This window comes from Nicotiana tabacum, chromosome 11, assembly GCF_000715075.1.
Source record: "Nicotiana tabacum cultivar K326 chromosome 11, ASM71507v2, whole genome shotgun sequence".
Lineage (NCBI taxonomy): Eukaryota > Viridiplantae > Streptophyta > Magnoliopsida > Solanales > Solanaceae > Nicotiana > Nicotiana tabacum.
In genome coordinates, this window is record NC_134090.1 from 155,980,978 (window position 1) to 155,994,565 (window position 13,588).

General features: G+C 36.5%; 3 protein-coding genes across 3 annotated transcripts; 1 reads left to right on the forward strand and 2 right to left on the reverse strand.

The window, feature by feature from the left end:
• Positions 1 to 2,684: 2,684 nt before the first annotated feature.
• Positions 2,685 to 5,995, reverse strand: LOC107763660 (receptor-like protein kinase THESEUS 1). Its single transcript, XM_016582148.2, has one exon. The coding sequence runs from the start codon at positions 5,412 to 5,414 to the stop codon at positions 2,895 to 2,897; it is 2,520 nt and encodes an 839-aa protein (XP_016437634.1). The 5' UTR covers positions 5,415 to 5,995; the 3' UTR covers positions 2,685 to 2,894.
• Positions 5,996 to 10,106: 4,111 nt separating this feature from the next.
• LOC107763659 (large ribosomal subunit protein uL29) lies at positions 10,107 to 10,478 on the forward strand. Its single transcript, XM_016582147.2, has one exon. It carries the CDS (start codon positions 10,107 to 10,109, stop codon positions 10,476 to 10,478), a length of 372 nt encoding a protein of 123 aa, XP_016437633.1.
• Positions 10,479 to 10,842: 364 nt separating this feature from the next.
• Positions 10,843 to 13,214, reverse strand: LOC107763824 (large ribosomal subunit protein uL23-like). Its single transcript, XM_016582322.2, has 3 exons — positions 13,055 to 13,214; positions 11,949 to 12,312; positions 10,843 to 11,201 (listed from the first exon to the last, which is right to left on the reverse strand). The coding sequence occupies exons 1-3, from the start codon at positions 13,068 to 13,070 to the stop codon at positions 11,117 to 11,119; spliced, it is 465 nt and encodes a 154-aa protein (XP_016437808.1). The 5' UTR covers positions 13,071 to 13,214; the 3' UTR covers positions 10,843 to 11,116.
• Positions 13,215 to 13,588: the final 374 nt, after the last annotated feature.

A 13,588-nucleotide genomic window follows, 5' to 3' on the forward strand; every position in this document is an offset into this window, starting at 1 on the left:
TTCTAGTGTTTGGTTAGAAAGTAGAAAATATTTTTTTAATGCTATTCTCCTCACTCTCCTTCCCCCAAGTCCCCATGTTTCCTTGCTATCCCCCCCCCGCACCCCATCCCCCCACCCCTACACACAAATACCCAACGTTTTCAGGACTTTATTTTCTTCAAGAATTTAATTATTCTTCTAAAAATTCACACAAACCCAAATGAACTAATGTTCCGCTTTATTTTTTTACACAAAAATAATATTGAAAGTTGTGCTCCATAATTAAAAATAAAATACTCATTTTTTGTTTGAAAAAGAAAGTACTTTTCTACAGCATAAAAATAAAGTACCCATTTTATTAAAATAAAAGAAAATACTTTTTATACATCATGAAAAGAAAATACTTTTTTTGTTGAAATGAAAGAAAATACTTTTTGCTATGTCATTTTGTTGAAACGAAAGAACATACTATTTCTATATCATGAAAAGAAAGTACTTTTTTGTTAAAATAAAAAAAATTACTTTTTTATATCATGAAAAGAAAATACTCATTTGTTGAAATGAAAAAAATAATTCTATCTATAACATAAAAATATATTATTAATAATATTTTTATTTAAGGTGGAGGGTGGGATGGGGTGGGTAGGTAGGTGTGGTGGTCGGGATGGGTAATAGGACGGGGAAGGTTGAACAAGAGTTTTGGAAAATATTTTTCCTTCTCTTGATAGGAAAAATGTTTTCCTCCAATCGGAGAAAAATGAGAAAACATTTAAGTCAACCAAATATGAAAAAATTAAAAAATATTTTTTGGAAAATAGTTTCTTTCATACCAAACACACCCACTATGTCTATTCAATTTAAGACCCCAAATATTACAAAATAATTCAAGAACTTTGTTAGTAATTTGTACCAAAGTTATGCGCGTCCGTCATGACTTGTGCATAAGGCAAAATTTGTTCATATAGCAGAACTTGTAAACAATTTGTATCAAAGTTATGCCATGCTCTCATGACTTGCGAATAAGGTAAGTTTTGTTAGAGCCCGTTTGGCTTAGCTGATTTAGAATAACTGATAAACATTAAGTGCTGAAAAGCACTTTTAAGTGCTGAAACTGATTTAAAAAATAAACAGTTACGTGTTTAAATAAAAGTGCTGAAATTAATAATAAGCATCTGAAGAACTGAGTATACGAAGAGTTCTGTTTTAAAAAGAAGTATTTTAGGGATAGAATAGTAAATATTTTGGTCAAACCTAAAGTGCATATAAGCTGAAATTTGATAAGTTGAGGGAGACCAACTTATGGCTTTTGACTTATTTTTGGCTTATAAGCACTTAATTTATGAGCACTTTTAATTTTACCAAACGTGTAGATAAGCCAAAAAGTGCTTATAAGCCAGTTTGACCAGCTTATAAACTTAGCCAAACACCCTCTTTAATCCGACAAGGTTTGTATACCAAGTTATGTCCCGAGTTTATTTTCACATAAATTCCTTAAGTAGGGATGAATTTTAAACAACGTCGTTGATCCTATGGTACAAATCGGGTGAAGTACAGAAATAGTCCTCAAAGTGGATGATCTTGAACTTTTATCCTTGTTTGCCCAGATTGGTAGAATTTCGGTTTAACAAGTATTGCCCCTTGCTTGTCCCATGGGAAACACTTTTAACTTTTGACTTTAAAGTTTTACTCATAAGACAAGCAAAGGGTCAAAAGTTAAACACCATACCAAAAAGTGTCATACTTCTGCAATTTTTTGGTGCAAATCACCCTTTGTTCTTCTGTATCGTCAGTGTTATTATATCTGGTTGCCACTTTAGGGTCTTGTATTCATATGTTGGCCACTTTTTAAAAATTAGATTCGTGATCTGAACATTAATTTAAGGCTTCTACAATTAAACACGTTTACCACATTCATAAGTTACTTAGCTAGCGTTTGGCCATAAATTTCAAATTTATTTTGAAAAATTTGAATTGGGTAAAATTTGATTTGAAGATGAAAATATGTTTGGACATACGTTTTCAAAACATATTTCCCAACTTTATTTTGGAAAAACATGTATATAATTCCCAAGTTTTGGGATTTTAGCCCAAAATCAACAATTGGGGTGATTTTGGGATTTGGGATTTTGCCAAAATGTAGACAAAATTTATGGTCAAACATGAGTTTTGAAAATAAATCCCAAATTTATTTTGGCAAAACTCATGGCCAAACGGCTCCTTAAACTATAATACTAATTTTGAATCTTGAGAACTACAGGGAGTCGCACATGCATAATTAGAGGCCTGCGTACACACTACCCTCCCAGACCTGGTGTTGTTGTTATGCAATACGAATCTAGATTAGGCGGGCCATTAAGTTTTGGATACCATTTGATTATACCAAAAGTATCATTCTGGCTCCAATAGTATTTAATATCATTATAGGTATCATTCTGGCTCTTCAACTTGGCCACTGAACAGGAGCTCCCTCTCTTGCACCAGAAGCAGAAGCGGAGACAGAATTTGAAGTTTATGGGTTCGAGATTCTAGTCCATTTTAAGTTATTGGATTATATATTAATAGTTCGTACATATTCAATGGATTTCTTAAGACAAATACATGGTTTGGACCAAAGCTATTAGGTTCGCGGAACCCGTAATCCGAGTGCTAGCTCCGCCCCTGACCAGAAGAAGGAAAAGAAAAAAAAAACACAAAACTGAAGAAACTTGAAAAAGAAAACTAGGCATCACATGGAAATTACAATAAAAACATTACTACAATTGATTCATAATGTAAGCTGTGCAAGCCATACCTAAAAGTGCATCAAGAAATCTTCATCCTAAGATTGATAATGTAAGGTATAAATCCACTAATATAGTATGAAAAAAGAACACTATAACCACAGTTTCTTTCTTTTACAATCACATACCTCTTCTTTATCTTCCCTTTGGATTCATTAGCTGAGAAAACACTCCAGATGAAGTTGTTACATCAGATTCTCCATGGCTAACAATGTCAATTTCGTCAGCTGGTCCCGACTCAACACGTGGAATTGAGTAAGGTATATCCGGTATGTTATGGCTGTTCTCGTCCTCTAATGATTGTGTAGCAGCCTCTTGCAAGTGAAGAGCATATTCAAGATTCCAAAGAACATCTCCCATCGATGGCCTCTCACAACCGTACTCAGCCAAACACTTCTCAGCAGTTTCACCATATTTTCTAAGCGAATCAATGCTCACTTTTCTGACAAGATAAGGATCGATTATCTGCTCTAATTGGCCCTTTTTTTGCCAATGCATTGCCCATTCGGCAATGTTTACTTGTTCTCTTGGAAGAGATGGATTGATTGCTGACCGAGCACATAGAACCTCCATAAGTACTACTCCAAAAGAATAGACATCAGACTTCTCTGTGAGTTGCTGTCGACGATAATACTCTGGATCGAGGTAACCAAAACTTCCTTTCACAGCAGTACTCACATGAGTTTGATCCAATGCAGGACCAAATTTTGATAGACCAAAATCAGCCACTTTTGCGGTGAGGTTTTCGTCTAACAAGATGTTGGTAGTCTTTACATCGCGGTGGATGATGCACTCGGCTGCCCCCGTGTGAAGATAATGCAATCCTTTTGCCGCTCCAATGCATACTTCTAGTCTTTGTTTCCATGATAGATGAGGAATATCTGATCCGTACAAATGTTTTCTAAGAGGTCCACCTGCCATGAATTCGTATACGAGGATCATCTCATTGAGCTCCTCACAATAGCCAATTAGAGAAACTAGGTGTCTGTGGCGAAGCTTAGATAACATCTCGATCTCTGTCCTGAACTCCACAAGTCCTTGTTGAGATTTACTGTTTCCCCTCTTTACAGCAACCATAACCTCATTTTCTAGCACCCCTTTGTAAACTTTGCCAAAGCCACCAACGCCAATGACCAAGCTCTCGTCGAAGTCCTTGGTAGCTTCACGAATCTCAGAGAAGGCGAAGACGCGGCCCAAGGTCCGTGAAGGTGTCGTTGAAGCAAAACTACCTGCTGATATTTTGGTTTCTGAAATTCCAACTTGGTGTGGAAAAGATAGCCATGACAAAGATTTTTGTTTCGCCAATACCTTTGGCTTGCGGAAACAAACAAAACAGAGAAAACAGGACGCTGCGATGAGCAATAATCCTGCTAACCCTCCTACCGTAGCGAAAATTGCTACCATGACATGTCTCTTAGTATTCGATCTTTTGGAATCACTAGAATATATGACAAATTCTCCGTCGAGGCTATTACTAGGATTGCTCATTTTCATTATCTCCAAACCGTTTAGAATTGCATTGGCTTGAGTAGTCCTTAAATTAGAAGGACCAACTTGAACGAAAATTTTGTCCGATTCCATAGTCATATTTACTACAAAATCCGCAAAGTAAGCAGCCGACAATGCCATTGTCTTGGTAGAGATATCCAATGACTCCACAGCCGTTTGGTTATTGATGTAGACATCGAAGATCAAATTGTTAAGAGAAGCACTAACAATGTCACAGAAATGCATCCTAATGAAGTAAGTGAATCCATGTTCAACTTGAAATGCCCATGTAATATTAAACTTCTGATCCATTACTTTGGCATCTGCCATTTCTTGAGCAGTAGCATAAACCCAATTCGGTGCAATATCAACCGACTCACCCGCTGGATACTTGACTGTTTTCGGATCCTTAGTCACGTTGCGGGCAGAAGAAGGATGGACAAGAAATGAATGATCTGAATTCCATATCCTCCACAAAGTGTCATTTCTTGGTGTCAACTTTGGACCTCCCATATTCACTCTATAAGCTGTTTCTAAGGTAACCGAGGACGGAATAACAAACCCGGGACCCATTGGAATTGGGATAACACTAAAATCAAATTGTCCCTCAGGTATAGAAACCACTTCTATCCCATTGATAAATGCAATCGAGCCACTAGCTGGAGTCAATGTAAGTACTAAATTCTCAAAACTCGATCCACCTATTTCGACTACGTATTCCTTCAAGAGAGGATCAATTTTCCCCAATTTTGAAAAGGAAAACTCATGAAGCAGTGTAATACCATTTGCCACAATAGAAAAAACAGCTGATTTTAGGTTATGCTGATTATTCTTGACAGGGTAAAAATGCAACCTTAACCAATGTCTACCAATTTCCTTTGTACTAATGGTATATACTGAACTTTTGGTAAATACTCTAGCAGAATTATGAAGTTCAGATAAACCATTTTCACTATTTGATACTGTAATAAGTGAATTGGTACTCAACCCCACATCAGAATCCCCAAAATCAGGTTCAAAAACCCTACCATCTTCAACTTGTATAGATTTACTACTCCCACAACTAATCAAGAAACAGTCTATTGGAGTAAAAGAAGCACATACCAATGATGAAAAACTGATAAAACACACAATGCTAGCAAAAAACAACCTTTTCAAAGAAACCATCTTCAATTCAAGCACACTCAGTACTTCTGCTGGAGGAAGATAGCAGGTATCAGCAAGATTTAGTTGAGGTACGCACAAACTGGCTCGAACACCACCATTATCCAAGAAAATTCAAAGATAAAACATAGCAAGAAGCAGACATTTAAGGTACAAGACAGACTACAAAAACCAACAACAACAATAACAAATCCTGTATAATCCTACAAGTGGGCTCTGAGTGAGGGTAATGCGTAGACAGATCTTATGTCTACCTTATCATAGTGGAGACGCTGTTTCCGACAGACCCTCGGTTTGACGACAAAAAACCAATATGGGGTAAATTCTTGTCCATGTCTAATTAAGCTGAAAAAAATAGCATACCTTGGTGTGTATGAGATAAGAGGAAAAAATCTAGCAAAATTGGGAAAAGGTGAAGGAGAAGTGTGAGGTTGAAGATGGGTATTTTGTGAATTCCAAGAATTTGGAACTTTTGGGTCGGTGGAAGTGAGAGTGTTAGGAAAAATTTGAGCAAGTTGGGTGACAGGTTTGATGACATTAAAGTGAAGCTTAGGGAATTGAGATGAGCTAATAACTAACACAGCCAGTTTACAACTGTCACTCTTTCTACTATTATATCTTAATAACTGTCTGCCTTCTCTAGATTCCTAAGTGAGTTGACCAACTTTTTTTCTTCTTTTCTGATGGTCCAAATTCACTTTTCAATTTTTTTTGTTATTTTTTTCTCTTTTTTTTTTATGGTTGAAAAATGGAATTTTATTATTATAGTTAGCACACCTAATATATTGTTGTTATTTTTATTATGCATTTTTATGGTACTAATATATCATTTCCTATTGCTTTTTTGAGCCGAGGGTCTCCTGGAAACAGCCTCTCTACCCTTCGGGGTAGGGGTAAGGTCTGCGTACATATTAACCTCCCCAGACCCCACTTGTGGGATTATACTGGGTCGTTGTTGTTGTTGTTGTAGTTAGCACACCTAATAATTTTGTTGATGTTGATGGAGATATTTTACTAATCTCTTCCAATAATATCTTAAGATGATTTTTGGGAAGGAGTCGAGAGTATCGGAAACAGATTCTCTACTTTCATAAGATAGAGATAAGGTCAGCGTATACATTAACCTCCCCAGATCTTATTTGTGAGATTACACTAAATATGTTGTTGTTGTTGTTGTTGTTGTTGTTACAGAGGATTAAAGGAGGAAGAAGAAAAAAAAGGTTGTGAGAATTAAACTCATGCTATTATTTGAAAGACTCTCACTAATAGCACTAGACTATAAGCTTTCGCTATTATTTCATGATAATTTACCTTGCAAGGAAAAATTTTGTAACTTTTTAAGATCACATAGTTAGAAAATATATCTAACTTTTAAGATCACAAGATTTTAAAATATTTTTTTAAAAAAAAAGTTAGAAAGATGATCAAGATTTGAGATCAATGAATGGAGTATTATTATATTTTTTAAGAAAATAAGATCATCAAAGATTATTGTTTTTATTAAAAGGGGAAAACAACTTATTTTGCTTATGTTTTCTTTGACAATCGTATGAAAATGTTTTAAAAAATTTTGAGAGTATAGAATAGTAAGATAAAATTTCTTCTGAAAAATATTTATATTTCTTCATATTGAGCACACCTTAATCCTCATTTAATAGATTATCCAATCCGGAATTATTTGTTCATTCCGATAAATAACAAAAATAAAATTGAAGAATGGATAAAATGAGGATTCAGTGATTTGCATCATCTTGTTATTTGCGGCCTCTGCACGATAGCACGTGTAAATCACATGCCTGTGTTTTCATCACCTAATTAAGTAATCACGTGATCCATCCTGTTAAGATCCAGTTTAGCTCTTTAATAAATCCATATTTTTCTAACTCAAATTAATCAAATCTTTGTTTGTGTCAGTAACACACTAACGTTTCGCAGATTATGTAACAGCCCGTAAATTTGAATCCGTTGTGGATGTATTAAATGAGTATTCATGTGATGGTTATCAATTGGTTATGATAATAAGTGTAGGAGGCATATCATAAGTGATTTGGGGTCCAAGGAGAGGCCTAAGTCTAAGTCAAGTTTGAAAATTTCATGACAAACTAAAATTCCAAATGAGCACGCACAAGACCAAATTTTGCACGAGCATATCTACATTTATATAAGGTACTATATGATTCACAACCCATCAAATGAAAGGTCTTTGAGTCTAGTTTCTAACGCTTCAAACCGTTCGTCATTTGGACACTCCTACAAGAAGTTATGACCGAATTACCAAAAGCAGCGCAGACTTTTATACTACCGCGCCGCCCCATGCGGTGCGGCTGTGTAAATTAACAGAGCACCTCCAAATTTTGTTTGTAAACACATTTTTAATTACCACTCCTCCCCATGCGTCGCCCCATGCGCCGCGGCTGTGCAAATCTGCGTTTTTTTGTCAACCCGACCCTATTTTGATATAAAACCTTCGGGAGTTATTTTTCCCACTTTATTTGGACGAATTTTAGGGTCTTCCTCCACCCTCTCAAGACCTCCAACCCCTCCCATCGTCAAGGTAAGTAATCCTCATTATCTTGCTGTGAATTTCATCATTTATACACTAGTATTGAAGAAATCTACACATAAATACTTAGATCTTCAAGGGATTTTTTCAAGAACTCAAAGGAGGGTTTTGCAAGATTTCTTCCAAAAAGGTAATCATACACCCTTATACTTATATGTATGAATTTATTAAGGGAATATGAGTATGAATAAGTATTGGAACTCTTGGTATGGTGATTGGAAACCATAAGTTCCCAATTTGATTACACAACTATTATAGAGATTGAAAGATGTTTATTTAATGGAACTTTGTTGGTTGAGTATGGATGGATGGTCATATTTGTGATTTTGGGAGTTATAAATTGGCTAATCATGATGGTGGGATAAATTGTTGATGAATGGTAGTAGTTAGATGAACTAATTATATGACGATGAGGTGTAGAGATTTAGGCTTACAAGGTGTTTGATAATACGCCTAAATGGCTTAAGTTATGGAATTTGTTACTAATATTGGGTTCCATTGGATGTTGCTATTGTAGATTGAAGGTTTTTAGTATTGTGGATCATTGTAGTATCACTAAGGGGCGAAATTGAGGTATGTAAGGCTAACTCTTTACGTTTGGGAATGTCTATTATTCTCCCTACGTCCCATTCATTATGACCATTACCAGTTTCCCTGAGAAAGTAACTATCCCTCGGTTCCCTGAATAGTAGTAGAACTTCTATTCTCTAGATGGCATAGTCTCATAATCATTCAATATTCCATGAGTTTCAGTTATGATAAATCTACTTATTATGAATACTCATCTCAGTCTAATCGTATTCACTAATTCAGTATCATGTAACTTGGTATTACTCATTATTTCAGTATCATGTATTGTAATATGATTCTCAGTTCCTGATCTTATATTCTTGAATGTTGAACACCTGCATTTGGGCCGGAGGCCGCAGTTTATGCTTTATGCATTTTGGACCTGAGGTCGCAGTTATGTATACGTATACTTGGGCCCGAGGCCGCAGTTGTGCATATATATATATATATACATACACACACACACACATATTGGGCCTGAGGCCGCAGTTTAATATTCAGTTCAACATGTTGTTCATCATTCAGAAGAGGGAGTATTCACATCTTTACTTCCTTGTTTAGTTATCAGTTTATCAGCTAGCAGTTCAGTTTCAGTTTTAGTATTGACAGTTCTTTTGTTCAGCTATTTTACATACCAGTACAATTCAAATGTACTGACGTCCCTCTTGCCCGGGGCCTGTATCTCGCGATGCAGGTAACAATTTGCAGGTTGACGATTCTACTTGCTAGGACATCTCGTATCAGCTATTGGTGAGCCCCAGTTTTCTGGGGCTTTATCTCTCCTTTTGTTTTAGTCATTATAGTATTTCAGTTAATAAGGTATACCAGGGACCTTGTCCCCGTAAACAATTAGCATTTTCAGTATTTTGTTAGAGGCTTCACAGACTATAAACGAGTCAGTCAGATATTAGCAGGTTTTCATGTGTTAGCCTTGTCGCTACTTGTTTATACTTGCAGACCTTTCAGTATTTTCCGCATCTATGATATTTCAGTCAGACTCTTTAGTAGATTATCATGTTTTACATTTACTTCTAGCTCATAGTTATACCACATGTTGATCCAGCCATGCAGTTGGTTCGCTCGGTCACATACAGTCAGGCACCGAGTGCCGTGTTACGCCCAGACCATGGTTCAGCGCGTGACAGATTACCCCATTAAAAATAATATTTTGGAAAAATATTACTTTATCTTTCTTTTCGAGGCGGAATAGATTGAAAGGAAGGACTTTTTGTTCAAAAAGAAAAAGGAAAATAGATTATAAGTTACTTGACTTTTTTTTTTTAACTCTTTGCTTTTGGTCCTTTTTTCTATTTGTTAGTATAACTTTCAAGTATCCCTATTGATAATCTTTAGTTTTCTTTTATACTATTTCCTCAATCACATCTTTATTTTTCGTCTACGCTGGTCCACTATTAATGGAACCAAGCATAGGCAAAAATAAAAAAAATTAAATAATAAACAAAAAAAAAATAACTCTATTAGGAAAATGAAACTGGACTTGGAAGTAGGGTTTCAGAATCTAGGAGCAGCCTCTGCACCAAAAACAGCTTCCAGTAGCAGCAATGGCAAGAATCAAGGTTCATGAGCTGAGGAACAAGACGAAGTCTGAGCTACTGGCTCAGTTGAAGGATCTGAAGGCCGAGCTTGCCCTACTTCGTGTCGCTAAGGTCACCGGTGGTGCTCCTAACAAGCTCTCCAAAATCAAGGTGGTAAGGTTGTCGATCGCACAGGTTCTGACTGTAATTTCGCAGAAGCAAAAAACTGCTCTTCGGGAAGCTTACAAGAACAAGAAATACCTGCCTCTTGACCTGCGCCCTAAGAAAACTAGGGCCATCCGCAAACGTTTGACCAAGCACCAGGCGTCATTGAAGACGGAGAGAGAGAAGAAGAAGGAGATGTACTTCCCCATCCGAAAGTATGCCATCAAGGTGTAGGATATGATCTATTTTGGCAGAGCTTTTTGTGTTTTGAATCAGAATATATTGGTGAAACTATTGAGCACGCAAATTTTGTTTAGCTTTGTTTCGTTTGGCGCTTATGACATTAGACACATGACTGATATGGAGCTTCATTTGTTCCAAGTTTCAAGTTTATTCCTATTTTATGTTGAGCACCCTGTTATCTTTGATCTTAAGGGTTTTAAAGCTTATTCACACTTAATTGGATAAGTGATTGCTTGATCACGTTGCTGTCCGCAAGTTGATGAAAAATATATTGTAATGTCCAAGCTGTGAAGAAACATGGTTTGAAGTGGGAAAAAAAAAAACTGGACTTGGAGAGCATGCAACATGCTCTTCATTTTGACCTGTCAAAAGTTACATTATGTCCTTAGATATTCATGTGAATCAAATATTTTCATCCGCTCGCAAAATGTTTCTTGTCTTACAAAATAGATAAGAAGGTAATTTCACAAAACAGTACGTAAACCATCGGGACATTTAACCAAAAGGTGCCAAGATTGTTCTCAAATTAACAGTCACAACTACAGTAATATTACTAACGGTATTTAAAACAAACATAGCTAACAAAATTGTCAAACGAGCTATCTTTGCAGAGAAAACGAGTTCCTCTTTTAGATGATTCCGATCTTGTTTGCCACATCCAATGCATCATAGTCTGGTGTCAATCGAACAAACGCCTTCTTGGTTCCATCAGGCCTGCACAAAATTAATGCATATTTATAGTCAACAGCTTTCAAAGAGCACAACAAAATTAATGCATATTTATAGTCAACAGCTTTCAAAGAGCACAACGTTTACGACCAAGAACCAATGAAGCAGAAGCTAGTGACAATATGGAATTTTACATGGCAGTTATTAAACTAAACTACTAACTAGTATGCATAGATGATGATCGTAACCCACAACAGTAACAACAACAACCTAGTATAATCCCACAAGTGGGGTCTGAGAAGGTAGTGTGTACGCAGACTTTACCCCTACCCTGGTGGGGTAGAGATGTTTCCAATAGACCCTTGGAACAACAACAACAACATGCCCACTAAAATCCCAGAAGTGGGGTCTGAGGAGGGTAGTGTGTACGCAGCCTTGCCCCTACATTTGTGAAGGTAGAGATGTTGTTTCCAATAGACCCTTGGAACAACAACAACAACAACATGCCCACTGAAATCCCAGAAGTGGGGTCTGAGGAGGGTAGTGTGTACGCAGCCTTACCCCTACCTTTGTGAAGGTAGAGAGGCGCGATAGACCCTCGGCTCAAGGAGCATAGATGATGATAGTGATCAACGAGGACCAACTAATACTTATCATAATACTTATTAAACTGAATGTGCATATTTGCCCTTAGATTAGCATATTCTGCAATGACAGCTACTAAAAGACAATCTGAGATTCCAAGTTTTTTATGTTATCCCAACTATTACTATCAGAGGATTTGGTATTCACCTGACCAAAGTGTTCACTTTCTTGGTCTGAATATCATACATCTTCTTGACGGCATCCTTAATCTTCTTCTTGTCAGCTTTGAGATCAACAATGAAAACCAAGGTGTTATTATCCTCAATCTTCTTCATTGCAGACTCAGTGGTTAAAGGATACTTGAGGATTCCGTAATGATCCAACTTGTTCCTTGGAGTTGCACTGATACGGGGATATTTTGGGTTCCTCTCCTTCTTCAATGTCTTAGGCCTGTGAAAGGTAACCTTCATTCTGATCTTGTTTGACTTCTTCTTGAAGGTTGATCCTGATTTCACAGCCTTGGCGACCTTTGCTGCCTGAGCTTTGGGGTCTGCCTTTTTTGTGCTAACAGCTTTGTCCCAAAATATACAATATAATCAATGTCGTATAACGCAAAAAAAGAGTGTCATGGTAGTTACATAGAATACAATTGACGCCAATGACAGGGTTACCATCTTAAGAAATAGATAAACATATCCAATATCCTAACTTCATAGCAAGGACAATTTCCTAGCATGGACCATTTACAAGTTAAAGAACCTATTTTCTGCTATTACACCGGCATAAAATGGAAAAATGTAAAAGAAAATGTAATATTAGCAAGCAATTCTTGCCTCAGAACTCTATATCATAAAGGGGCAATCCGGTACATGAAGCATAATGCATTCACACAGGGTCCGGAGAAGGGCCGCACTGCAGTAGGATGTAATGTAGGCAGCCTACCCTAATGCAAGCATCACTGCTCGAATCCATGATCTATGGGTCACAGAACTCTATATCATGCTTGCACAAAAACTGGCCCGTGATGCAATTCCAAATATAAACTTCTAATCCATCCTATTACTGAAAACAACCATTTCATCAATGCAAATTCTAATGGTCCTAGATTTCATGGTTTGATTGGAAAATAATCAGATACCAAATTAGGAACTTATTACTTGACATTACCAGGAAAATAATCAGATACCAGGCAAGGAACAGGATTTTTGTTGTAGAACCTCATTACTATTTCAACATAAGAACTCATTTTTAAACTCACAGGATAGATTCATAAATAAACTAAAGATACCAAAGTTCATTGAAGCATAGAATACCTTTGGCGGGTGCCATTGTTGATTACTGCGACGGGAATTCTTACAGCCGCCGGTGAATATTAGGGCTTTAAAATGACAAGGATATAGCCACTGCTACACTACACAAAGGTTGTTATTGGGCTTCCTTATGAGATTTGGGTCTTCTCGTGGTTTTGCCCAATTTTATCGGATGTCCCTACACCTACTGAAAATATGGACAAAATAGCACGGTAATTGAAAAATAGTCAGTTTTTATAAAATCATTCAAAAATAACCACTATTTTTCTGAAATATGAAAAGTTCCAGCATAATATGCGAAATTATGGAGCTTCTGCGAATAAACTTCTAGCACATTATGTTGGAACTCTAGCACACGAAAAGCTCTAGCATAATATATTGGATTATGGAGCTCTTGCATATAAACTTCCCGCTTATTATATTAGAACTCCAGCACATTATGATGTAAGCTCATATTTAAAATATTCGAACTTTAGCATATTATGCTAGAATATTTTCGGATTTTTAAGGGTGTTTTTGTTCAGATTTTATCTTTAC